This window comes from Sphaeramia orbicularis, chromosome 1, assembly GCF_902148855.1.
Source record: "Sphaeramia orbicularis chromosome 1, fSphaOr1.1, whole genome shotgun sequence".
NCBI lineage: Eukaryota > Metazoa > Chordata > Actinopteri > Kurtiformes > Apogonidae > Sphaeramia > Sphaeramia orbicularis.
The window spans coordinates 36,041,449-36,065,325 of NC_043957.1; the positions used below are offsets into that span (position 1 = coordinate 36,041,449).

Sequence of the window (23,877 nt, forward strand, 5' to 3'; positions counted from 1 at the left end):
TTATGAGCTTAATGAGTTGTCTTTATCTAAATTTTGTATTACAGCAGAGCAATCTCAAGACAAACTACAAAGCCACACTAAAACAGGCAGTGCCTAAGCTTTACATTGTCATTTACAGTCTGAAATACCCCTGCAATGCCTTTGTCAAGAACTCAAAGTAATAAATACAATGATTCTTAATTAGAAAAAATCTCTTCTATCAAAAATAAATATGGTTTCATATATTTGTCACTATTTACAGACAGCATGGATTAAAACAAGCAAAGAAGCCCAGTTCTGGACAAAATGTTAACCCTCTGGACCATCATAGCTGCCGACTTTTTCCCCACTGGCTGGTTAATTTAGGTCGTTGTGGAGAGCCCTTTTACCCTAAACTCACTTGTTAATTACAATGACTTTCACATGAGTAGAGGAGGATGGTTAATCCATGGTTAGTACGGATGTAGATCAGAATTCTTTTTTTCCTTTGTAATTTAGCCTGTTTACATCTTGTATTGCTATTACACAGATGAACATCATCCATGTATTGTCCTAATAAAATAAAGTAAGAAAGAAATAAAGTGCAGAAGAAAGCACACTGACTATTAATGATTAAAAGATTATCCATGTGTACTTGACCTAATGGTACTGCCACTCTGTGACCTATTAATCATTTCCAGGGACAGCTAGAGAAAAGTGTAATGCTTAGTCTTTTCAGCATCGGTAATTTGTGACTTCACATCATGGCTGTTTTAGAGATGTCCTCCTTCCCAGTCCCTGGTTTGTGTTTTTACTAGCCCTGAGCATCTCGCCGTTATCTTTTCTGTGGAGAATACAATCTGTACCCCTAACAACTGGCTATTCTCATTGATAGACTGTGGTCAGCAGCAGTCTCTCTGCCACACATTAGCCAATTCTTAGCTATTTCATTATCTAAGTGGGTGGATTTGAGTCCGCACTCCCCCCTGCACTAAACCAGAGGCTAGATAGCCATTAGCCTCCTCAGTATCTGCAGCACATGCAGGCTTGTTGCCCAAGCTTGAAATATTTATTATACATAACTGAAAACACTGTTGGCAGAATGTACAACCCTGTTAACATAAAGGTCCAAATGCACATTTTGATTGAGGTGGCAAAGTACTATTTGTCAAACGGTGTCCTGGCTCTGTGGTGGAAACTAGACTATTGACTGAGTTGGTGTCATATTTCCCTACTGCTCCCATTCCTGCCGCAGACACCCAGGGGCTCGCATTGATTTTTTTTTCAAACCACAACTCTCTCGGACAACTTCAAGGCTCTCGATACCATAATGACATAATGGACATGTTGGCTGGGGCTTGTGACATTATAGGTATATTTCTGCAAAGCCTTTGACTCCCCCTGGGAATACTCAGTGTAATGCTACAAGGCACTCTGAGCTCCAGGAATAGACTGCTGTTAGCTCCGCTCTGTGACTGCGACTGGTAAAGACTGGAAGGCGAAGGGAGATAAGTATATTTGACAGTGTTATTTCATCAGTGTGCAGACAGTATGGCTGATAATGAGTCCTGTTGCACTGATCTGCTTAGAAGACAGTGGATGGGATTTGTGTTTCGTTTGTGAAGTCTACAGCTGTGTGTGCCAAAGTGTGGTGTGGTGGAGTAAAGATGTTTGTAAACACTGACTGTAAGTTACACCAATCTGATATGAATCATTCTCCTGCTACTTTGAGCTTGTTTTCTAGTTAGATCTTTGGAAGATAATGATTTCATTTAGACACACTGATTGAAATGACACAGTATGCATGAAGTAAAGTCAACTGAGGGCTGGTTACAGTTAGAGGATGTGGATTACTCACCACCTGGAGGATGGATGATGATCTTACAGCTCTATTGATCAGTGTCATCTGGTGTGACTCAACAGTGGGCATATCGGTTGCTTTTTCATTTGTGGTTAAGTGATAGACATTAGGTTAGGTTGGCTCAGCTCGGAATTTTATTTTTTAGTTTTATGCTTTGATTTAAGAATTTTATAAAATTAGACCTATTTTGAATAGGTGATATAGACAAAAGATTATATTGTGATTTAGAGATAGATAGATAGATAGATAGATAGATAGATAGATAGATAGATAGATAGATAGATAGATAGATAGATAGATAGATAGATAGATAGATAGATATTGTAACATTTTGACAGAACGGTGATATAATTTCTACACAGAAATATTTTTCTCTATCGGGTAAAAATGTCAGTCGTAGCTAAATAATGCAAGGTGTCAGGAAGCAGCAGTTTTTGGCCTATATATCAAATCAAGTTTGGAATTGTGGCTGGGCAACATGACAAAAAGATCATATGACATATCATATTTAGGTGGTTAGTGATCCATAACACATTGTTGAGTAGGGGTAGTGGGTCTGATCAAGCTTATGTACATCGCATAGTTAGTGCCCCCATGGGAGACCGGGGGGGGGTCACAGTGATTCACCATTGACATAACATGCAGCTTGGTATTGATACCTATACAGACAGGGGGAATAACATTATAACAGTGGAGGGGGGGATAATTCAAAGAGCAGGACAGACTTCTCCATCTATCTGTGTAAATCAGACTCACTGCATGTTGGAGTTCTGAAGCCCAACCGAGAGATTTCTAATATTTTTTTTTGTCATTATTTCTTCAGCAGTACCAAAACAACACAAACTGTATTCTACCACAAGTTGTGTAAAATGAAACACTTTAGGGCAGAAATTGTCACTAAATTATTACTACAAATTGGCTGAAATCACCTACCAACTTCTGCTATTAGTTTATACTGCATCCTCCTGTTTTCCTTTGATCTTTTTATTACATTACTTGAATCAAAGACCATTGCCTTGTGTAGGACAGGGTTAATATTTTTAGTACAGCACTATTTATCATTTTCTCTAAGTGAATGTAGAGTCTGGATAGGCTCACTTAAGAAGATTGGATATGGAGGTAATCAAAAGCCAGCGGGAGTCGGCTGAGCCATTTTTTCTACAGATTGAACTGGACCAATTCCAGCTACTGCAGTGTTTGTTTAAAGAACCTGTTTGTTTGAATAAACTCTAACAGTTTCCTTATCATGTTATTCTTGGGACCTTAGAGGGAAGGAAGGGGCGAGTCTTCACTATGGACAAATTTATTTCGAGAGACGTGACACAAATATTTAAGATTTTTTTTTTTCTATTTATGTCTTCTTTAGTTAGGCTTTTACCCATGTCTAGAGACCCAATCCCTTTAAACGCAGCATATGTATATAAATTACCATGTAATCACACATTAGACTTACAAATGACAAAGAATTTAAGTTTAGAGATTATGTATTTGTAGTAGGTTCTAAGTATTTGAGTGCCCTATCTTTAGTTAGAGGTGCATAAGCACATACAGTAACATATTTTAGGTGTAGGACCAGTCATACACCATCACTAGAGTCTTTATTTTTACACGTTTTAACTCCTATAATGTGATGGTGGGGGGCTTCTTTAGGGCTGCACAATCAGTCGGTTTTAAATCAGTCAGATTTTTTAATTAGGATGGTTTTTTAAAAAAGGAAATTGTCAAATTGATTTAATCTCTCTCGTACCTCTGGGCCATGCGCCTGCAGGCTACCGTAGGCTCCTCCTCCTATCTGTAAGAGCGGTCATTCACAGAAGTCCGTGTAATGACCATGGATCTTAAATCTTTGATGGGCCCGCAGTAGTGACACGAGTTTAAACCGTGGTTCATGCAGGGATCCCCCAGTTCAAATATAACTGCATGGGGATCACTTATTTTACATTGTCCCACACGGATCCATACCTTACCGTCTTCTTCCGATCCAGGTCACAGGGGCAGCAGTCTCAGGAGATTTGCCCAGGCAGCCCTCTCCTCAGCCACATCCACCTGCTCCGGGAGAATCCCGAGGCATTCCCAGGCCAGCCCAGAGATATAATCTCTCCAGCGTGTCCGGGGTCGGTCTCTTCCACGCACGGATCCCTCAATTTTAATATAACCACATGGGGATCACTCATATTATGTGGTCCATGCATGCATGACTGATGTTTGTCATTGACTTACATTGATGTAACTTCTGCTGATGCAGGCTGCTCTTGAAAACAGCATGCTGACTTCTATTGTCTTTTGTAGTTTTACCCAAAAATTGAAATCGAAAATTAAGATCTTAGAGGAAAAAATCTGGATTTTATTTTTGGCCAAAATAGTGCAGCCCTAGACTCCTTACATGAACTGTAAGGATCAAGTGAGCGGTGAGGGCCCGGCCATACCCTGTATGCTTGTGTGGTGTGTATGATAAACCTACACAATTACATGTTCTGAAAATGCCATGAAGCTGATGTCTAAGTATTGTTTTTCATGATCACACACCCCATATTATAAGATGACAACTGACTTACAGTGATTCCTTCCATTTCTTCTGACCCGGTAGTGGACACTGTTTCATTGCTTGTCTCTGTTTGTTGCTGCTGAAGCTGTGTGGAACTCCCATTCCCACAATATACTTGGTGACAAAATTTCCAAAAAGGCCCAAGTGACGTGTCAGTTTGGATTGTATACAAACGGACCACTTGTGATGGAGTCATCTTTGAAGTTGTTCACCATGAGGGAAGTGATTTATATGCATAAGCACAGATAGACTAATGGATTAGTGATGATTAGGATATCACTGGGGTTTTTACACATTTGAAGAAAATTTTGTGTTAGTCATACACTGCTTTAATAAATTATCTGTTTTCTGTTATCTGTTTGTTTAATATCTGTTTTGTTGCACTTGAAACTAACAATAGGTTTTACATTGTTTCTAGTTTGATACGTTTACTGTCTATAAAATACCAGCTGTGGTTGTTTTTTATATAACATTTTAAGATGAATTTGTTATAATTTCTTCAACTCTAGATTTCTGACTGAATGGCGTCTCAGGAGGGGGAGGAGCTTCCTCCAAAGGGAGGCCAATCAGATAGTCGTCTAAAGAGCAAGAAGCCACCTAGCCTGGTAATAGCCATCCCTCAACCTGAAGAAATGAAGGGACATGATCCAACAAAACAGGTGAGCAGCGTTCCTGACCTGACTATGACATGTCACCGCTTGAAGATGTGATGTCACAGTGACTAACCACCTCCTTTAAAAAATAAAAAAAATCCCTTTTGTTGAGCATTTCTCGTGGTTGTTTAGTTTTAGTAAAGCTAAATAAGATGTTGTGCAGGCTGCGCTCTTCATTTATACCAGATATATTTTATTAATAATAGAACAGCAATGAAATTATTTGCCATTTAAATTCTCTGGACCATGAATCTAATAAGTGAAATTCTTTGTTCATGATGCCACAACTGTCTCTGTTAAGTATTATGTAATCAAGCCTCATATCACAGTATCCTTTTGTTCAAATAAAGTGAGGAATCTTAAAAAACAAACAAACTCTGCAAGACTTTTAAAATAGTTTTTGTCACAATTTAGAAAGCTCCTAATAATGCAGGATCTAGCTACCGTATTTGTTTACTTGAAACTACAGATAATGTAGACGCCTTCTACTGACATAAGTCAGAGTGAGCATATATTAGCATAATATTTGTTTTCAAAAAGTTCAGAAGAGTTTAAATGTGTTGACTGTTAGCGTGGCCTCCCTCAATACCTCTTTGCATGCCATTTGCTGAGGCATGGAGGTATTCTGGACAGCTGTCTTGCACTTTTTGGGCATAAGGCCATACGTCTCCCCCTGTGGGCCTCATGCTTAGCACACAAACGATGGCAATTCACTTTCACAAAACCATAGGTTGGGTTTATTAGCACACACTGCATATAAACACTTCCTAAAGAGTAATTTAGTTGTAAAACATGCAAATTATCAACTCAAGCATGTTATTTAGCTGAACCTAGGGTCCGGAAATGCTGTTTTTATGTGTGTTTAATTACAGTGGCCTCATTTTCAAGGGGAGAGCAGCTGCATACAAGCAGAATACAGCACAGTATCCTACATTTGTTTAGCACTGATTTCAGTGTTTTCTTAGTGGTCATCACAAATTCACAAGATAGTTTCTCCAACTTCAGTAATTGCTGTGATTTAACTACATTGTACATCAACCTGACACACCATGTACCGGCTATTTTTTGAGTTGGAAGTGCATAAGTCCTAGGTGGAAATTACAATTTTTCCTGGGATAATATCTGAAGTAGCCCCTGTATCAACAGTCTGAACATATGTTTCACTTGGAGCCTCTCTTAGTCTCAGAATGTCAAGGCCATTAGCCCGACCAACTGCAGTCAATGCAGGTTACCATAATGAAACAGAGTAGTCACAGCACCCCATATGACAGAACACTATAAACAGAAAACACAAACATAATAATACCATCTACATGATCAGAGAATTAAATACAAAAGAGAACAGAGAAAATTGAATGACTTGTAGAAACACAGTTCATACAGAATGTTACAGTTGTGTACTGCATGTTAACCCTCAGGCACAAACAGGCACTGGCGCACAAAACTGTCTACTGATCTAAAATGTGTAAGAACCACTAGTCCTATCAATACATTGAAATACTTCAGGTAAAATGTCGTTTCTCAGCTTTCCATAATAATCACATATGATCCATTTGGATCTTCAGAAGCTCTTTAGTGGATGTGAAAAGACTGTCATGTTCTGTAATATTAAAACCAATGTAGTTTGACAAATAGCAAGGTTAATAGACACTTGTTTTTACAGTTCAGTTAATGATTTTGCAGAAAAACTAGATTTTATTTATTTTTCTCTACTGTGATATAACCTTTGAATTTACTCTGAGCTTTTATGAACATCTACATGATCAATGAATGAAACAGGAAAATACCTGATTTTCACAGAAAAAAATTATAATAAATGGGAATAAATCACTTGGGGAGCTTAAAATGTCAGAAAAAAATGATTTGGTAGTTGCCACGTAAGTATTTAAGGGCTAAATATGTGTTTATATACGTGAAAAAATTCTTGGGTGAATCTGTTACTGTACTTCATAAGAAAATCCTAACCTGACTTCTAAAATTCCCTCTTGTGTTCATCAACTTCATGTGTTATGTAAGACAAAAAATTTTATGAAGCAACAAATAAGTAATCTTATTCTTAATTTCTCTAGTAGGCTACTGATATAATTACCAATAATAATCACACAAATACTCAGGTCTGTACTAATTTACCCCCAGGCCCATTGAATACTGAATTTTGGTACCCATTCCCAGCTGCGGGTCAGGACAATCAAAAATTCCAATAATGGCATAACACGCATACAAATTGTAGTGAGAAAGTGGAAGCAAGAAGTCATTACTTAGGTTTTCACTCAGGTTACCCTGTAACAATAGTTCATGCCCAGTAACAGTGTCCCTTCCTGTGAGCAGCCACTACGGCCGTCCCTGAAAAAAAGTTGGAGCAGTCGGACACCAGCGTCTGTGTCAGAGAGCATCACAGGAGCTGGAGATGAAGGCAATTCAGTCGGGGAGAGAAGGGCAAAATTTGGAAGGCAAACGTCACTCTCACAAAGTATCCGGAGGTGAGACAGTTGTTGATCCTTCAATCACACTAACACTTAACTAGCAACATGCAGGTACAGGTACTTGTCTTTACCCAAATATTATACAAGAAATGCAACAGGTTATTCAAAGTTCAAATTCTCAGCATTTTATTCAAATAATATATTATGTTTTGTGGATTTATACAATTACATGTGCTTTTCTTTTCTCATTTGTAGGAACACAGCACAGTGGTTTGGCGTTGGAGAGGACTGTGAGACCAAACAGCAGGTATGGCACAGGAAGAGCCTGCGTCACTGCAGCCAGCGCTACGGCAAACTGAAGGCCCAATATAGAGAGCCTGAGACTGCCACCACCACCACCGACCAGAGCCTAGACTCACCAGCCACACACAGGATGCCCAAGGTGAAGCCTCGTCTTAATGTACTCACTTTTATCCCAACATTGATTCACATCCTGATATAGCTTTTATGTACCACCTTTAGATCCTGAACTGATTATTAAACAGAACAAACTAAACTGCTATAAAAATAGAAGTTGCGACATAACATAGTCATAGCAGTCCATTCTCACCCAATTTCAAAACCAGCCAACAGGTTATGTTTATCTGTATGATGTATAGTTGTGATATTGTAGTGCTTTAAGGAAAAAGTGAAAGGCATTTATTAAAAGAGTAGGATGTGGAGGTTGTGAGGAGACAGAAAAATGTGCCAGTTTAATAATGTGTTGTATAGTGTCAGACACTGAGCATCTGGGACCAAATGATTCATGATGGTTTTTGTCAGACTGTGTCAGTTTGTTCTGCTCAGCGACTCATCATCCTGTATTTTGTTGTGAATGGTCTTTGTTTTTGACTTATTTTATCACCAAAGGCGTTTTCACAACTGTATTTTTTTTATTTTTTTATTTTACTTTGCCGTTTTCAGTTGTTAAAACACAAAAACGAAGGCTCAGGTGCGTGTAATAACTAATTGATTAATAAACTAGCCAGTCCTTAGTTAAGGAAAGAGGGGAGGAGAACAGTTATTGGTATACAGATATAATCCTTAGTCCAATCTGACTTCCTCCAAGTATGCGAGAAATGGAGTACAAGCACTTGAACTAGTGTTGAGAGCAGAGTTTTTCCATCTGTATCACTGACAACATATCATTGACCCACATTTGAAAAGAAGGAGGATTTGGAGACTTCCATTCTTTTAATATGAGGTTCCAGTGGACGCTGTAGTGTTGCAGGTATATTCCCGACAGTCTGAGAACAGCCAAAAAAAGCAATTCTTGGTTCAGGCTGAAGAGGCCTTTTATAGGCCCTGGAGAATCAGTCAAATATTTTAGACCAGAAATCTGTCAATGAGGAACAGAACCAAAAGGCAAGGTACCCTCCAACATTTTACACTTGTCACACACTGGTTAGACTGAGGGATAAATCTTGTTCAGCCTGACTTTGGGGTAGTGGAGGCGGTGGACAGTCTTGAATTGAATCAACTGATGCCTAGTGTTGATAGAACAGGAGTGAATCTTGGACAAACACTTGTCCCACATAGATTCAGTTAATTCAATGCCTATCTCTTCTTTCCAAATATCTCTTATTTTCTGCTTCATCATACTCATCAAACAGATGTACAAATTTTGAGATGAGACGTCTGGAGGAAGAAGGGCTTTTCAGCACATTATAGATCTCATGCTCCATAGGAAGATTTTTGTAACTTGAAATTTTTGATACAATGTAATGTCCGACCTGTAAATACTGAAAAAGTGAGAGTTGGACAGGTTGTGTTGTCTCTTTAGTTGACTGAACGTTGCAAATTTACCATCAATGTACAAGTTCTTTTCACAACTGAATCTTAAAGTGCACAAAGGTTTATGTTTTTGTTACATCACGTATAACTGAACTGGGTAGTTTTCATTTTACATTGCAAATTTGTGAGTACACTAAAGAACTTAGCATTACATATAGTTACTATGTCTTAGATTACATCTCCCATTACTTATTTTGACTTCTAGACAAACACCTGCAATTTCGGTGTTTTTTATTTCATTGTATTAAATAATCAAACAGCCAGACAAATTGATGTGAAAACACCTTCTCTCTTCTTACTTTCCATGTAAGAATGTTATGTCATGTGTTGAGTCTGTTTGCATTCTGTTTTTTGCTAGATTGTGGATCCTCTTGCACGTGGAAGAGCCTTCCGAATGACTGACGAGGTCGACAGTCGCTCCCCCAGGACGCCGGGCCAGGTTGGCCCTGTCACACCAGGAGTCACCTCGCTGTCCTCCTTCACCAGCCAGCGGTCCGGCTACAGCCGCTTCCCCCGGCGTAAGAGGGAATCTGTTGCCCGCATGAGCATCCGAGCTGCATCCAACCTGCTGAGGGTGGGTAGGGGGAAACCTCTGGAATGATCTGACCTTTCCTGATAGAATTATCCCAGTGCACAAAACAGAGGATGCCACATTTGGTTAAACTTACACTGATAGCCAAAAGTTTCCTCATTGTTTGTAATAATATACTATGTTCACCAGTGCAATTTTGTTCAAATATTTGATTTTGTAAGTACTAAAGAAAAGTTAGGACATCTGTGGGAAATTGTTTGTATAAACTTTCAAGGATTCTTTTGCTTCTATTAGAAAATTTGCACTAATAAAGCTAGAAATTAACAAGTTACTTGTTCCCTTAAAAGCCTTTTGATTTAAAAGAAATTTATGTAGATTTTCTCTCGTAAATATCTGTGTAAAAGTAGTGTTAGAAGTGTTTGTGCACTCTGTCATGCATTATAAGGACAATATTTCACTGCTTAAAGTAGGGAATTGCTATAATAAAGGCAAGAAAAAGATAATATTCCCAAGCAATAAAAATTAACAGCCTATTTTAACCTTAAAGGTGTAGGCCTATATTTTAGAGAAAAAGGATGCATTCTAAACAGTCTCTATTATTACCACGCTTCAACTACAATTTCACAGCGGAGATGCCCTCAGATTCAGATTATATGATTTTACTCAAATGATCTGTCCTCTGCCCTAAAATCTGCTGGTCATTATTGTTTTTCTACATCGTACAATTAATTTTTAGTACACAGTTTATACCTCTGCTCAGTTTTGCATTTGGGAGTATACAGCACCTTTTATCATTTTTAATACCTAGTTGATGGCTATCAATGCATGTGTGTTATTTCAGGGTCATGGTGGCTTGGCGGGCTCACAGGCAGGTCGCAGTTTTCCCCGGAGGAGCTTTGTCAGGCCCAGCTGGATGGACGAGGACACTGTGGACTCTGCAGACATGTCAGAGTCGCTCTTCTTCAGCAAGGTGTGTAGGTGCACTCTGTCAGTACAGTAATAAAACTACTGATGATGATAACCTGGCTATTGCCACTATATGGTTCTGACGTTACTTTTTATTTCTTTCAGCATTCATTGTTCCATTGTTTTCCTTCTTCTTGTATCAGCAAACAGCCTTTCCTCACACCTTTCAGCATATTTACTATTTGTTATTAAAAGCTTTTAGAGCCACTTTAGCGGCTGTGCTTTTGTATTCACTTTTATTCTGCTTCTTTTATCACATCCTACTAGCAAGAACCAATTTTCTCCCTTATATTTTCCAGTGATAATTTCTAAATGTCCCCTCATTGTACCATTGTTTCCTACAAACAGTAACCCTAACCCTAACTAAATAATTTATCCAGAATTTAGAGTATCTTTGAGCTTGGAAATATGTCTAAATTAATTTGACTAATTTCTCACTCATTACTTCTCTTCCCTGTTTTTCTTTTTACTTCTGCTGCATAGGTTGATGCTCACGATGAACTGACGTCTATGGCCGATGATGTATTTGAATCCCCTCCCATTTCAGCCTCCTTTGGTCCCACTGAGCCAGCTGACCTGAGGTTTCAGGGCCTGTGAGTAAAAATGCAACCAAAAATATTACCCGTAAACATATAAAGAAAGAAACCTGTCACTGCTTCCATAGATTTCCAAAACACTATGTCAGGTGTTAATCAGGGTTTCATCAAAACTCAGTGAATGTAGATGATACAAGCTGATCTAATAAGTCCTACTGGTATCTTTGCCATCTTGGCCTAATTTTTTTTTTTTCATTTTCTGTGATTCTTACTCCTTTTGCCCAATTTCAGCAAAGACATGTCTCGAACACCCAAAACACCAACAGCTGTCCATGAGAAGAGTTTCCCTCGTCGGGGTCGTCGCATTGCCTCCCAAGTAAAGCACTTTGCCTTTGACAAACATAAGCGCCAGTATGGTATGGGCGTCGTGGGGAAATGGCTGAACCGGCACTATCGACGCAGCCTTAGCAGCAATGTCCAGAAACAGCTGGAAGACTTCCACAGCCACAGGTCAGGAACAGTGAACTGACAGCTACGGTCAATTTAAGAGGGATGTTTTTGGAGCAAAATCAAGGAAAATCAGGCTGGAGTAACATCTAGGCCAGTAAATGGAATAATTTTCCCCAGGCTTGAGTGTTGTGCTAGTATGTGTCGCTGCTTTTCTCTTTCTCCACATTTCAGGCATGCTTTCTACTTGGACTTCACTGATGTTGTCTACTTTGTCTTTAGGCCCTACTTTACCTACTGGATTACATTTGTCCATATAGTGATCACTTTGCTGGCCTGTTGTACATATGGTTTTGCCCCTGTGGGGTTTGCACAACACTCTCAATCTCAACTGGTGAGTTAAGTTTTACACACATGTATATGTATAGTAATATATCTACTCATGTAGATATATTCTTTATCAATCTTTAAACATTCAAGCTAATATTTGCTAAACATGTTTTAAAAATTAAACATTCATTCATTTATACTTATTGTTGCACAGATAAAACTAGATCATCTTATTTTCTGCCTATTTATTAATTAATATAGTTTTTTCCTGAATACTATTTAAAGAATTCAATATTTAAGTCAACTTTAAAGTTGTTGTATATTTCCTTTTGCTTGAGAACACAACAAACATGCTGTAGACATTTTGAAATCCATTCTGATGCAATTCCATCTGTGTTTATCTGTCGCCCTCTGTAGGTTCTAAAGAATAAAGGCATTTATGAGAGCGTCAAGTATATTCAACAAGAGAACTTCTGGATTGGTCCCAGTTCTGTGAGTGTCATACTGGCCTCAGTAAAAGTTTGATTAAAAAGTTTTACATGATTTAAAAATTAAATTTAAAAAAAAAAAACAGAACCATTTTCTGTTGTTTTGTTTTTTTTGTTTTGTTTTGTTTTGTTTTTTTGCATCATCGTCATCTTCAGAGATAGGTTCTAACATTAGATGTTTTTTGTGATCATCAGCCTAAAATGCCTCTTTTCAAAATGTTTTTTCTACACATTCACTTTCTGGTGTAAAAGTGGCAGCTCATCTACTGTGGTTACGTGCTTGTCCCTAAGTAACATTCCACAGTCCACCGCACATTTTCAACTTCCTGTTTCCCCACAAAGCTATTTTGGTATTTCCTGAACCAGGGACATTAATTTGTCACCCATGGGTGGTTATCTTAACTGTAATTTCAGGAGGACTTGATCCATCTAGGGGCCAAATTCTCTCCATGCATCCGCCAGGACAAACAGATAGTTGACTTGATCCAGAGGGCCAAGGATCTGGAGAAGGAATCAGGCTGCTGCGTACAGAATGACAACTCTGGATGTGTGCAGACCCTCCACTCCGACTGCTCTGTACGTAGTTTATTCTGTGTCTTACTGCTTGCAAATTGGCTTTTCAAAGAATACTGTGCAGACTGGAAATGGTAAACACATGCTGGCGCATGTATATGTCTTCTATAACTACGTAAATACCCACAGAGTAGATATTCTTTACACACTTAAGGATATTACATACTCATATACATAGACATTTGCAGAACTCCTGGGAAGTTCTCCAGTTTTCCATGTCCACTTCAAATTTCTGACCAATCACAACAGTTGGCAGATAGGACACCACACAGGAAAAAAGTTCTACCTAGATGATGTGTTGAGAACCTGTGAGAAGTCCCAAACCAGGTATGTGAGGAAAAAATGACATCATTCTTTTCTCACAACTTGGGAAAGAGAACAAGTTTATCTGTTCTTGTGGAGTATGTAATAACCCTTACTCAAAGATGAATTGCATTGTCTGTACAACCGTTTTTGAGCATTATAAACACTTAAATCCTTGTATTATGCAGTGCATAACTAATAATAAAGAAGTTTTACTCTTCTAATAACTGATAGACATGATTAATACTGCTGTGTTCAACTGTCACACTAATTTAATATTGATTATACAGGAGACCCTTGCCACCTTTATTAAATGGAATAATGAGCCTGTGGACATCAGCAGGTCTTCGGGTTCTGTGTGTCACCAGGATCCCAGGTGAGGATGTTTATATGAATACAGAGGCACATGACATGTAAATCAGCTCCATCAAGACAAAAACTACACTCATTGTTGGGAATTTAAAAGTAAATGTCTACTTTGGTGTCTTTCTGATTTTTCTTACATTTTGTGACCAGGGTGTGTGAAGAACCTGCCTCTGCAGAACCTCATGTGTGGGTGGATGACATCACCCAATGGCCAGTACGTGGAAGTTACTCCTGGTCCTTTCAGTTATTATATACATTGTCCATGTGCTCATATATATCATTTTGAAAATATCACTTAAAAATCTTTCTACACTGGTAGACTAACACTCAATTAAAAGACTTTTCTGAAAGGAGTATAATATAGAAACTGTAAAAGCAGAATCAACTATTTTTTCATTTTACAACATGTGTGTTGAGCTAATAGCAAATGTAGAAGCAACATTATTTAGCATGCTCTTATTTTAAAGTATCACATTTACTGCTCACAGTATGGCACACACAGTTTTGTATGAATTCTATCCAAAGAGGCAGTCACAATACTGTTGCTTTTATTTCATCCAGGTGTGCACATATCCCAAGAGTTGGAATCACACAGGGTACAGACACATGGACTGCAAAATCAAGGGACGACCATGCTGCATAGGAACTAAGGGCAGGTGAGAAATTAATAGATTTTGTGATATGTTTTGTTTCCTGGCAAACAGACTTGCAGACACCGGAGCATTCATCTGTTTGAAAAACATCCATTGCTAAATCATCTAGAAGTGAGTGAAACTCTGTTTTTCTTGTCCCTCCTGTAGATGTGAGATTGCAACCAGAGAGTATTGTTCTTTCATGCATGGTTACTTCCATGAAGATGCCACACTCTGCTCACAGGTAGTGTTTGTGTGTGCATGCCTATGTATGTGCCTCAGTGTCTTTGGGTTGTCGGTGTATTTCTGAACTGCTGTCTCTGTGCAGGTTCACTGTCTGGATGATGTGTGTGGCTTGCTCCCCTTCCTCAACCCTGACATCCCAGATCAGTTCTACCGTCTCTGGCTCTCTCTCTTCCTCCATGCTGGGTATGTGCTGGATCCTGCAACAACATCTAAAGACCTAGTTACCTTCAGTGTACAGTAACAGGGGGCATTTAACTCCCTTTGTTTGTTTTTTTGGATTGTTTATTGTGTGATATTGTCATTATTTCTAACTTAGCTGCTGTAGCTGACTGTGCCCTTTCAATATAAACGTCATTATTTAAAGTCTCTCGAAACCTAAATCCACAATAGCCTTTTGAATATGTAATTTGGGGTCATTATTATATTCATTACATTTGTAACGGATCAAGATAGTCATTAATAACTGAGCAATTAATTTAGATTGGTTATAACTAACATATACAGTTGTTTTTAAAGTAACAATATTTAAGATTTCTGTTTTGTTCTCTTTGGCTACCCCTACTGGTGATAAGTGAGAATTACAGTTTTGCTGTTGAGCAGCTCTTCATACAGACCACGCCTTAGTCATTACACTGACTCACATAGAGTTAGATTTTATCTGTGGTGGTGTGTCTTTTGTGTTTGATTTATCCTTTTTCATGTATGATGCAGTGTGTCCCATAGAACCAGATCTATTTCTGTTGTATTTCATCTACAGTGGCTGCTCTTGACTCATAATATTGCCCGTTGAATCGGGGGGTGAGAGTAATGGTAACATTTCTTTTTCCCAACTGAATACAGTTGCATCTAATACCTGCAGCACTCTCATGAAAGGTTGTCCTCTCTGCTGCAGGCCCAGACAGATCAATTATTTAAGTCGCATGACCCAGTGCCCCTGTGTGATTAAACATTTGGTCCACCAACATTTAACAACATAGCCAAAGTATATTTAAGTTGTACTCTCAATGAACTAGATGTTCTTCATTAGCTGTCAATACTTTTAAGGCAGTAGAGCCTATGTGTGTTAAACACTGGGACACACTGTCTCTTACCTCTGTGTGTGTGTTCAGGCCTGATGCTGACAGGTCACTGGCTACTATGGTGATGGAACACATATGTTAATTGTTTAACTTGTTAATATACATCACAGTGTTGGTCTAATGGTCTAAACAGCAGAATGAGCTGCTTTTTGGATTTGAGTTTGTATTATGTTTTAATTTTTGTTTGTTTTTCCCTTCAGATTTTTGTGGATGCTTAATGAGACTTTGACATCATATATGTGTTTTTACTATTTCAAGCAAGAGTAAAATTTTTCTCATTGTGGAAGGCTTTGAGATACGTTATTTATTCATATTTTTTTGTATTCATTTCATTTGTTGTGTTTCTGTCCAATATGGTCCTTTTATCTGGTTTGTCTACATTAGTCAAACACTGTAACATTGTTAGAAGTGTTTGGATTTTTATTTTCATTACAGATGTAGCAACTGCAAAAGTAACACTTTATAACTGATCAGTTGCACTGAGATAGTTCTTAACATTCTGTACCAAATTAAGTCTGATATCCTGAGGGAGTAAGCTGTTTTAAACAAATGATTACCGAGTGTTTTTGCCCCGTCAACACTAATGAATGATTTCTAAATCAGGCTCCGGTGCCCGTGAGCTGTTCACTCGCATAAATACTGTAATACTTCAAGCTAATACGAGGCACATGGGAAATACCTTTAAAACAAGAAAATAAAGAGATTCAGGGAGGTTTATAAAACAGTGCAGATGTTTGCAGTATGCATATGTGCATGGATGAAATGCATATTGGACATAATGTGAAAATGGCGCTCAGATGTGTCATTGGTGGACTATGGTATCTGTGTGCAGGCTGCTGCACTGTGCGGTGTCTGTGGTGTTCCAGATGACTATACTTAGAGACCTGGAGAAGTTGGCAGGCTGGGCTCGCATCTCCATCATCTACATCCTCAGTGGAATCACCGGAAACCTTGCCTCTGCCCTTTTCCTGCCCTACAGAGCAGAGGTACGTCCTTCACATAGATGCAGTTGTGCAAGCAAAATGAAGTCAACACTCGTGGACCATGTAGTGTCAGCATTAAAATGAAAAAAAAAAATTAAATCATTTTTCAAAAATTTATCATTCTTTATTTGCAAGAGAAAGTGGCTTTTGACACTTCAGGGTGGAGACGAAAATGAAATGAACTGTATTGAAATGTTTGCGTGTATCCATGTTTGCTGATGCTCACGTGCTATACCAGTCATGCATTCAAGCTACAAGCAGAATGCACATGTACATCAGCTACTTACATGCAAACATGTACATGACCCTTATTTTCACGTGACTAGTATTAACGGGATCTCAGATGATTTTGCACATGTTTGTGTTTCATGACGTACATTTGCATGGAAGAAGCAAAATGTGTGTTTTCCTCAAATTTCCCCTGGATAATGTCAAAGCTCTAATTATGAAAACATGACTGGAACACGTTCCGTACTGTAAGCACTGCAGTATTCATCCCATCATCCTTTATGGATTGGACTTTACTCTTGCTAAGAACGGGTGGGTGATACTGTAAAGCAATATGAGTCTTTTTCATATCGCCGAAGCAGCATCCATAGGTCTGAGCTGGGAAAACAGCAGAAAAAAGAAACGGGCAAACAAACTAAAATAAATCACTGACAATTTGCCCAGAACTACTAACCTGACATAACCTCTGTGTTTGGTGAAATATTTTTGGTACTTAGTAGTGGAATATTTACTTTAAGGTATCGACCTGGCAGATTTGTGTTTGCAGATACCCTGCATAGACAGAGATCATTTCAGGAAAGACTGGACTTTTTTTTTTTTTTTTTTATTAAATGTTTTTTTTTTTTTAGATGATTTATTATATGAGTATATCATGGGTATTTAAAGCCTGATAATTGACCTTAAATTTGTTAGGATTATTTCAATACATCATCACTGCATGTTGACTTGCGTAAGAAACTGAATGATATAGATGTAGAAAATAAAAGATAAATTTGTGATGAAGGCTCTGAAGGAATATAGCTTTGATAACAGTGGTGTTCACTTTAGGTGTTTTATGTCGACCTCATCTTGTCTTTTCACCTGCGGCACAGTGTCACGTCTTATTTAGAAATAGTTACTAAAGTTAATCCACTCAGTAGTGTCCTGTTGTATCTGCTGATGGAAAGTTGAAGCAATCCTCTTGGTACACAAGATTAAGACTGCAGTGTGTGTGTGAGTGAGCGAGCGAGCGAGAGGGGGAGAGAGAGAGAGAGGAGGACTGACTGCTGAGTCAACTGTGGCACTGTTCTATCTGAGCGGGAATGTCTGTTCACATGCAGTCCCTGTCCCAGCCCAGGATTTATTTTATTCTCTTTAAAAGTGACTCATGTTAAACACCTGTTCTGATCAGGTTTTGTCACATAACGTTCAGAAGGATATGACTGTAGGCAAAATATGAATGTAGCTCGGCCCGCCATAGTAATTAAATAACCACCTTATTACATGTAGGAGCACGTATTTTTTTATGATCATGGTATTGTCTCCATTCACCTATATGAAAACAGCTGGACAAAGTTGACACAAATGCCATATTGCCAGTATTTCCACATCATTTGACAGAGACCATCAGATTTGACCAATATTCTTAACAGCAACATCCTGCTCCATCTTCTCATCGCAAGAGAAAATGTGTTTTCTTTCTCAAAAAAACAACATCCTGGCCTGTGGGAGTTACTCGGTGTGGGAAAACGGCGCAGCCTGGATTACCTACTTTTTACTGGCACTCCTGTTCTCCGCAGTGTGTGTCTCTAAAGCCCACTTTTCCCTTTAAGAGATTAGCCTAATGCCATTGTGTGAGTTAACAAAGGCCACTGCCACAGTACTTGGTGAATGGGATTACATGTTTTCTTTTAAACAAAGACAATTGTTGCATTGCCAGACTGGTCTGGAGATGCTTCTGGTCTGCACACCTTTGTAGACACAAAAGGCTCCTCTTTCATCTAGTGAACAATCATAGAGGATGGCATCAGCACTGACAGATGCATGTAAAAGCATAGGTCATTCATGTAGTCTTTTGGCCATCATTGATGTCATCAAGACATCTGTCATTGTCCACGTAAGCTCAACCTATCTGATATTCATGTGTTGACATAACGAGGCTAACGTAGCGTGACGCGTGAGACAGAAATCCCACCGCCTGGTTCCCCTAAGCACTTACCAACCCACAGCTTTTCACACACCAGGAATAACCAGAGGAAACTCATGCAAGGCACAACGTAGGGCGGTCAAGCCAATTAAAGAGGCAGTTAAAGTGGATTAACCTTTAACTGCTGAGCTAAGGAGACCCTATGACTTCAGCATAAATGACTCAAACATCAGCTGTGACTGGAAAACATACGTCTTTAAAGTAAAACGGGTGAAAACAACTGTGGAAAAATACAAATCTGCTGTCAGCTGAGAAACAAACAAGTTAGTTACATTTATTGATCTTTAAAGTAAACCACACTTTTCCCTATGTGTTCTTTCTTAAATAATGTCAGGGGATCAAGTCTTAATGATTAAATCGTCCCCAGTATTTTTGACTTTTGTAAAGTTTAATTATTTACACATCGCTGTCAGTTTTTTCCCAAACATGGAGAACGACCAATGTTGAAAGTTAAACAGTGTGGTTGAGTATTTGCGTACACATGACTGATATTATAATTTCAAGCCAATAGTGAGGAATGGTAGCGCGTGTTACAAACGTGTCAGCCTGCGTGCCTGGAGTGTGTGGGAGGTGTGCTGTGCCGCACTCTTTTTCTGTTCGTCTTCACAGATTAGCCATCTGCGTCTGACCAGACCAAGCCTCCAAACTCAGCCCTGACGTCACTCTAATCAGCTCACCTTTACTGCCTGACCCAGGGCTCGTAGTTCCTCCACTGAGGCACATTAGATAGATAGATAGATAGATAGATAGATAGATAGATAGATAGATAGATAGATAGATAGATAGATAGATAGATAGATAGATAGATAGATAGATAGATAGATAGATAGATAGATAGATAGATAGATAGATAGATAGATAGATAGTCTGTTCCACGTAAAAACAGAAATTTCTCTTTTGTCACGGCTGTTTGAAAAAGTTTAAAAACACCCCAGCACGTCAAAAACACAGCACAACAGATAAAAACAAGTAAACATAGTAAATAAGTAAAAACACAGTGCAGTCTATTTTGTATTGTTAAGAGCAGCTATTGAAGAGGGGATGAAAGATTTTTTTGTAGATGTTTTTCCTGGCCAGTGAGGTTCTGTAGTGTCTGCCTGATAGCAGGAGTGGTGGAGTGGATGGGAGGGGTCCTCAGTGATGAGAGTGATTTTCCTCATCACTGAGCATCTGTATAGTTGGCACAGAGGGGATTGGGCTGTTTGAGTAATTTTACTGGCCTGATTTACTATTTGAGATAGTTTTTGAACGACAGCAGGCAGCAAGACCCAGAAAACCCTCCCTGCAATAGGTTGTTTTCTTGAAATAATCGCAAAGCATTGTATGTCATTTTAGTCTGTTTTTAGTAGGTTTTGCCCTGTTTCCTCAGGTGGAATATTATTTACATCACCATCTAATTAAAATCAAGAATGTTTTCATGTTTCTTCGCCCTAAACTTTGAGTTTCACTGTGAAGAATGATTTCTGCTGAAGGCATTGAGTTTTTCTTGGCTAAAATTCATGTTTTATGAGGGTTTGTAACATCACACATACATCTGAGCCAACTGTGATCTACCACGTAACTTTTAAGTGCAATATGGAAACTCATTACTGTCGCTTCACAAAAGATGGAAAACATAATTTCATGAGGGTAAGACCCAAGACTTACAAACTGAATTAGTCAATGAGGGAGATGAGATGATTTTTTTTATTTGTCCCACACTAGGAAAATTTACAGTATTACAGCAGCAAAGGGTAAAAAAGTTAAAAAGGATTAGAAATAGAAGGTGAGAGGAGGAAAATAGAACAGATAGTAATGGAACATAAGAGCAATGTAAGTCTAAGGGAATTCAGACATTAACACTTGGGGGGGGTCCATTAAAAAGAGTTTACAGGCTAAATGCAACAAATACAGTGCAGTAGTATAAGTAAATTGTAGGCAATAAGAGACCTATTGCATGTGGGAAGACATTGTGAACAAGTGAATGGAATGATTTGCTGATACTGCTCTGGGGAGTTTTATGGGGGTGGTCTATTGGGTCCACTGACTGTTAATCAAACAGCAGCAGGAAGAGACGAGCTGTGGAAACATTCGTTCACACTGTGGGTGCCACAGTCTGCCGCTGAATGAGCCACTCAGTGTTGTTAAAGTGGCCTGTATGGGGTGGGAGCTGTCCTCCTTCAGGTCTTCGAGGGTCTTCTTGTCTGCTGTTGAAATGCTGTTGTTGCTGTTCAGCGGAGATGACCGATGCCACGACAGTCATAAAAAGTTTTCAGGAGGGCCCTCTGTGCTCCGAGGGACTTAAGGCTCCTCAGTAGATGGATTCTGTTTTTTTCTGTGTCAGACACAAATTATTCTTTAAAGGGTACCAGTACTGGTCATGCTTATGATGTTATTTGTGCTTTGTGTATTACTTATAAGTAAAAGAGGCACAAATTCAGTAAAACATTGCCATAAATGCACCATACATTGTCAGTCGAAGGTGACGTACCATCGTTGGTTCCAGGTGATCGAATGCAAGTTAACAAGCAGCAGTCAGTAAGCAAAATTGAGTGGAAAACACGTGTTCAAGAAGCAAACTATAACTAGCAATTTTGAGGAAATGGGTTTAAATGGCTACCTATTTGATTCAGTAATGTGTCACCTTAAACCACTGTCTGCTACACAGGGTCAATGACCAGTCCATCGCAGCCCAGGTAATCAGACAGAACAATGACTCGGCATCACTACCGGTGCTGGAAGAGCCTGTGAAGGAGGCAACATGTCAAACTGATGAAACGGTGACTTGGTACTCGCGCAAACTTGACAAAGGGCTATGACGAAAGTTACCTGACGGAGCCGCTAGTATTACGTGTGATCTTTTGAAATGGCTAGCAATGAAAATTCGCTACAGTTACCCTTTAAAGCAGGGTATTTTTATTGACCTTATACTGACAACTCTTTTACAGATAGTTATAGATATGAACATGAAGCCCAATGAAGAATAAACCTAATTAGCATTAGCTTAGCTTGTTAGCATGTTTATGAAGGTTTCCCACTGTAGGAACCAACAGTAATTGCTACCTTTTTTGGGTTGGAGCCCTTAAGTACCTGCTTTTCATTTCCAAAATAGTTTTGATGAAATCAGCCACCCTGCTCATGCTTAAAGGAGTCATACTTTGCTAAATCCACTTTTATTTGTTTTTTGGTACATTTAGTTGTGTATTTGGGGACCCTAATAGTTCAAAGATTTTGAATTTGAACCCTCCAGGTGCTGCAAAGCTTTCATTTTATTGATTTTGGCAAAAATTGAGTGTATGTCTACAACCTGTTTTAATTCCTTCGTAATTTGTTGCATCTGTAACTAGTTACATCACAACATTTGCGCATATAAGGTCAAGACTTCCAATGAACATTTTGCCACGTACGGAGAAATGGGACAGAGCAGCACAGTCAACAGCCTGGAGGGGGTGGGGTGTGAAGTGGCCCATTTGCATTTGAAGGGCTGACGGGATGAAGATGGACCTGTGGAGTTGAATTAATGAAGAATTCAGACCCAAGCATAGCATTTACAGTTTATGTAGTCCACAGGGAAATGTTTTAAAATGCATAATTCCATTTAAAAAAAAGCAAAATATGACCCCTTTAAATAGCCCAAACCGGGTCAATAAAGTAAAGGTGTGAGTTGGAGGAATGAATTCTGTCAATCTTTTAGCATGTCCTCAACTGGTTGATCAGAATTTGGGTTCTATGGTTGCCCAAAAAGGTTTGATCCACTTGCACCAATGATTCTGAGGTTGTTAATTCACCAGTAAATTCAGCAATCTGAGGTCCAAAAAAATTCTGGCTTTCGACTTCACATCACTTAAGACTATACCACAGTTTTCCCTCAGGTATTATTGAAAGCCACCTGAATTCTGATCACTTAGAATTTGTAAAACTAAAACACTGATGTTGATATGCTGCTAATGGTATATATTGACTCAAAATCCCGACATGCAGGAGAAGTAGATAAGGTATTTTTCTTTCAGTTGCAAAATCATTGTCGACCAGTGTCGTTATCATGGTAAAATAATCCTTGGTTGAAATATTTCAACAACTTTTTATAATCTGGTGAAAGCTGCTTTGTCAATTTAAGACACAAAATGACACATTTCAACCACCAAAAGTCTTCATGAAGACAAAACAAGGTTCAAATGTTCTTGACCTGCATGTTCCAGCCTACATCCTCTACTGATCCGGCACTTCAGAATATAAAAGTACAGACTGTAAAGGTCATTTGACAGTAATGAGTCAGCAGCACACAGGATGTGTGCCTTTTACCTCCAGCTCACGTCATACATGGTTGATCATGTTCATCTTCCATACGTTGGGTGTTAGATCATACATGTGAATATTCTTCCAGTTTTGCCTAAGGCCTAAAACCTGATAAACATCCTTTTGACCTTGCACAGTCACTCACATTATGTAGAGTTTTTTGTTTTTTTTAATCTTTAAGTTTGGTTTTTAATTTCGGTTCAGTTTCACCTTTCTTTTAAGTATCTGATGAGTCTTGGTTCTTATTTAAGTTTTAGTTGGTGTATTATAACCAAAGCTGGAAAAGGTACATGCACCACATACACTGTGTAAGTTTTATTCTTGTAGATTAGGAACTGTTAACATTATTCAACTCTCATCTAAGCTCAGTCATTTTTATGTATTTATTTCTTTATGTTTTACCTGTATTTAACCAGGAAAAAATGACTTGTTGAAATTAAAAATCTCTTTTGCAGGAGTGTCCTGGTCAACACAGCAGCATGAGATGTTACAGAAAATAGAAATTTCAGCCACATATCCACACTAAAAACGCACATAAAACATCTAGTAAAACTCAGGTCTAAAACTTTAAATAAAACACCATACTAAAAACATATAGAACACCACCAATAGTTTAACACTTTCAGTGCCATGGGCCGATTAAATCGGCTTTAC

At 38.6% G+C, this 23,877-nt stretch overlaps 1 protein-coding gene across 1 annotated transcript in view; it reads left to right on the forward strand.

Annotated features, from left to right (window-relative positions):
* LOC115420929 (inactive rhomboid protein 2) overlaps window positions 1–23,877 on the forward strand; it is a 42,969-nt gene that overhangs the window by 15,193 nt on the left and 3,899 nt on the right. Inside the window, exons 2-17 of the mRNA XM_030136559.1 lie at window positions 4,874–5,023; window positions 7,346–7,497; window positions 7,696–7,882; window positions 9,632–9,847; window positions 10,647–10,775; window positions 11,255–11,364; window positions 11,599–11,817; window positions 12,037–12,148; window positions 12,502–12,576; window positions 12,987–13,148; window positions 13,739–13,824; window positions 13,965–14,028; window positions 14,376–14,470; window positions 14,615–14,690; window positions 14,775–14,875; window positions 16,604–16,757. Of these exons, the coding sequence (XP_029992419.1) occupies window positions 4,886–5,023; window positions 7,346–7,497; window positions 7,696–7,882; window positions 9,632–9,847; window positions 10,647–10,775; window positions 11,255–11,364; window positions 11,599–11,817; window positions 12,037–12,148; window positions 12,502–12,576; window positions 12,987–13,148; window positions 13,739–13,824; window positions 13,965–14,028; window positions 14,376–14,470; window positions 14,615–14,690; window positions 14,775–14,875; window positions 16,604–16,757 (2,076 nt within the window). The 5' untranslated portion in view covers window positions 4,874–4,885. The remainder of the gene's footprint in view (window positions 1–4,873; window positions 5,024–7,345; window positions 7,498–7,695; window positions 7,883–9,631; window positions 9,848–10,646; window positions 10,776–11,254; window positions 11,365–11,598; window positions 11,818–12,036; window positions 12,149–12,501; window positions 12,577–12,986; window positions 13,149–13,738; window positions 13,825–13,964; window positions 14,029–14,375; window positions 14,471–14,614; window positions 14,691–14,774; window positions 14,876–16,603; window positions 16,758–23,877) is intronic.